Source organism: Eimeria acervulina, genomic scaffold (assembly GCF_000499425.1).
Source record: "Eimeria acervulina Houghton genomic scaffold, Eah_scaff334, whole genome shotgun sequence".
NCBI lineage: Eukaryota > Apicomplexa > Conoidasida > Eucoccidiorida > Eimeriidae > Eimeria > Eimeria acervulina.
This window is the reverse complement of record NW_013549874.1, coordinates 19,629-22,752: the sequence shown is the minus strand read 5'-3', so window position 1 is coordinate 22,752 and position 3,124 is coordinate 19,629. Positions and strand designations below refer to the sequence as shown.

The window sequence follows — 3,124 nt, the reverse complement described above, 5'->3', positions numbered from 1 at the left end:
ATATATATATATATATATATGTATAGAGAGAGAGAGAGAGAGGCAGAGAGATAAAGCAAGAAAAAACGAGTTGCAACACTACTAATTAAAACTCTTTCTTCTTATTTATTCAAAATAAAAATAAATAAATATATACTAATATAATACCCACCTATAGAAAAACATCACTGTTACAGGATCGTACAATTCATACATAGTTGTGAAGTCGGGCACCTCGGTAGTATCCACCTGCAACAGCATATAAATAAATAAATAAATAAATAAATAAATAAATAAATAAATATAGAAATAGATGCATATAAATAAATAAGTATAAATAAGTAAATGGAAATAGAAATAAATCAAAAAATGCAAATAAATAAGTGTAAATAAATATAAATAAATGTAAATAAATAAATAAATAAAAATAAATAAATAGAAACATATAAGCAAATATAAATAATTAATATATATATATATATATTTATGTATATATGTATGTCTTGTAAGAGTTGTTTAATGTGTGAATAAAATAAAATTTAATAATATGTAAATATAACAACATCGAATAATGCAATTCTAATATAATGAAACAAATACAGTATAAAGGATAATATAATAAAGGAGTATAATAAATGATTATATTATAAAGGGTTCTATTAAAAGGGCTACATTAAAAGAATAATTATAAAGAAGTACATAATAAATGAGTATAATAAAAGAAATGTTTGTTTGCTTACAACATAAATAACGCAGAAATTTTTAACGTCTTCTGCAACCTTGAAAAGCAGCTCGTCCATCTTCATGCACTCGGGGTCAAAGTCATGTCCGAAGCGAATGCACTGAAATAAAATAAAAAAAATTAAATAAGTGCATTTATATTTGCATTTGTTTATATAATAGTAATCATTATAATTCTTTTAATTATTATAGTGATATTGATACGCATAATGATCAGAAGAGAAACCAGAAAAAAGTAAAGAAATGCAATAAATATTCAAAAAAAACGAAGGAAGAGTTATTATTAATTATTAATTATTAATTATTAATGATAATTAATAATCATCATGAAATAAATATTCACTTCAACGCCAACGTATTTATTATATTAATTTAGTATTAATATCTAACATTGACATTAAATAATAATAATAAATTAGAATTAATTAATTAATATTAATTAACTTATTAATTAATAATTATTATGAAATAAATAACTCATTTTAATGCTAACGCACCACAAGGCGTTCTTCTTCTGTAAGGATGGCTTGATCCTAAGGAGAGAAAAAGCAGAAAAACGGTGAAAATTGCCTCAATTATCTACAAAATAAACATAAATAAGGCCTAAAATAAACAAAGAAAGAGAATAAATAATTATTTAAACTGATTTTTGATTAGATAAACTCCAGAGCAGCAGAAGAGGAGTAGCGTTACTGTACTGTAAGGACTGATCTAAAGATGCAGCAAAAGGAGTAAAATAAACAAACAAAGATAAACTAAACGAACAAAACACAAAAATATTCATAAAATTCCTCACCACCTGCCATCCTGAATGAAGATGCTGCAGCATATAAGACATCTTCTTTGGCTGTGTTTCTTAAGAACGCCCGGTTAAAAAAGGAAAGGAATGTAGATAAATCAATGAATTAAACCAATTATGAACAGTATAAATGCATTCAGGGGATTAATATACCTCAAAATAAACAAAGAAAAACACAAAAACCCTAATTAAAACTGCAGAAACGTCTTCGCCATACGCTGTAGAAAAGCAAGAAAATCATTGCGCATCAGAGGCGCTGGAAGAGGCAGCAAAGAGGGCATAAAAAGATAAAAAAGGATCAAATAAACGTAAATAAATGCAATAAAATTCTTTTTCTGTTTTATTTTCTCCTTAAAATCTGGTTTTTACAGCACTTTTTCAACTCAATCGCCGCCGCAGCCCCGAACAGGCTCAGCGAAAAGACAGAAAATATTGAATTCTTCTTCATGCAAGTTATATTCTTCTTTTTCTTAAGAATTACATTTAAAATATATTTTTAATGTTGTTTTTTATTTATTCATTCACTGAACATACAATTGTGAAGGCTTTTTAAGGAGGTTCTTCTCGTTTTCCTCTTTTTCTTCCAGTGAGTGTTGTTATTGTTTATACGAAGTTAATAGATGAGGAAAACTTAATTAGATACTTTTTGTAGGTTTTCTTCTCGTAATTCTAAATAAAACAACACTGTCTGTGCAGACAGCAAAAGGGTATATTCCTCCTGCTTTCTTATGAATGCCCATGCATGCATCTTATTTATCAGTTTCTTCTCCTCCTCTAAAGCCCTTATAAATATATAACTGTATGTAAATATATATGCATTACCCAGAAGGGCTGGGTATAAGAGATACTGCATTGAATATAATACTTAAATACTTCTCTCTCGATTGCAGCTACAGCATACTATCTTTTATTTTTATTATGTTTAATAATCACGCCCTATTGTTATTAGTTAAGTAAGAGAAATACAGACAAAGAAATACATCTACAGCGTAATAGTCTTTTATACAGCACTGATAAGCAACGAAGGCATTGCAGAAATACAAAAAGAAACATAATCTTTTAACCTAATTTTTTAGTTAAGAGACTCCTAAGAAAACAGTAAAGATTATCATTTATATATATTTGATGATTATCTCTATCAAGTCTGCATATCTGAACTACTAAAATGAAAAGGCTGCCTGCAAAATATTTTTTTGTTGCTCTTTTTCATTTCTTATACCTTTTATTAATGCTGTCTTTAAAGCTTCTTCCCTAGCTTTCCTGTGCATGCATACAGCCTTATAGCTTAATATAATATATATTATATATATATATCATTATATCTGCACCCCCGGGCCCTTCCTTATGCTGAGGCAGTAAACAAAAACGAATAAGTTTTTCAGGAGTTGTCTGATATTTTTAGGTCATCTCGTTAACTCTTCATCATTAAAAGAAGAAAAAAGGAAGTGTTTGTTTATTTAATTTTAGACATAGATATATATATATATATATATATATATCTATGTCTATATACCTATATCTGTATGCCTTTACCTCTATGTCTATATCTATATATATATATATACATATATATATATATATATCTGTATCTATATATCTATATAT

At 26.9% G+C, this 3,124-nt stretch overlaps 1 protein-coding gene across 1 annotated transcript in view; it reads right to left on the bottom strand.

Moving 5' to 3' along the window:
• EAH_00033490 (mitosis protein, putative) overlaps positions 1 to 1,558 on the bottom strand; it is a gene marked incomplete at both ends in the record, with an annotated part of 2,267 nt that extends 709 nt beyond the window's left edge. The window contains 4 exons of the mRNA XM_013395885.1: positions 152 to 228; positions 720 to 821; positions 1,218 to 1,253; positions 1,517 to 1,558. Of these exons, the coding sequence (XP_013251339.1) occupies positions 152 to 228; positions 720 to 821; positions 1,218 to 1,253; positions 1,517 to 1,558 (257 nt within the window). The remainder of the gene's footprint in view (positions 1 to 151; positions 229 to 719; positions 822 to 1,217; positions 1,254 to 1,516) is intronic.
• Between the last annotated feature and the right edge of the window lie 1,566 nt (positions 1,559 to 3,124).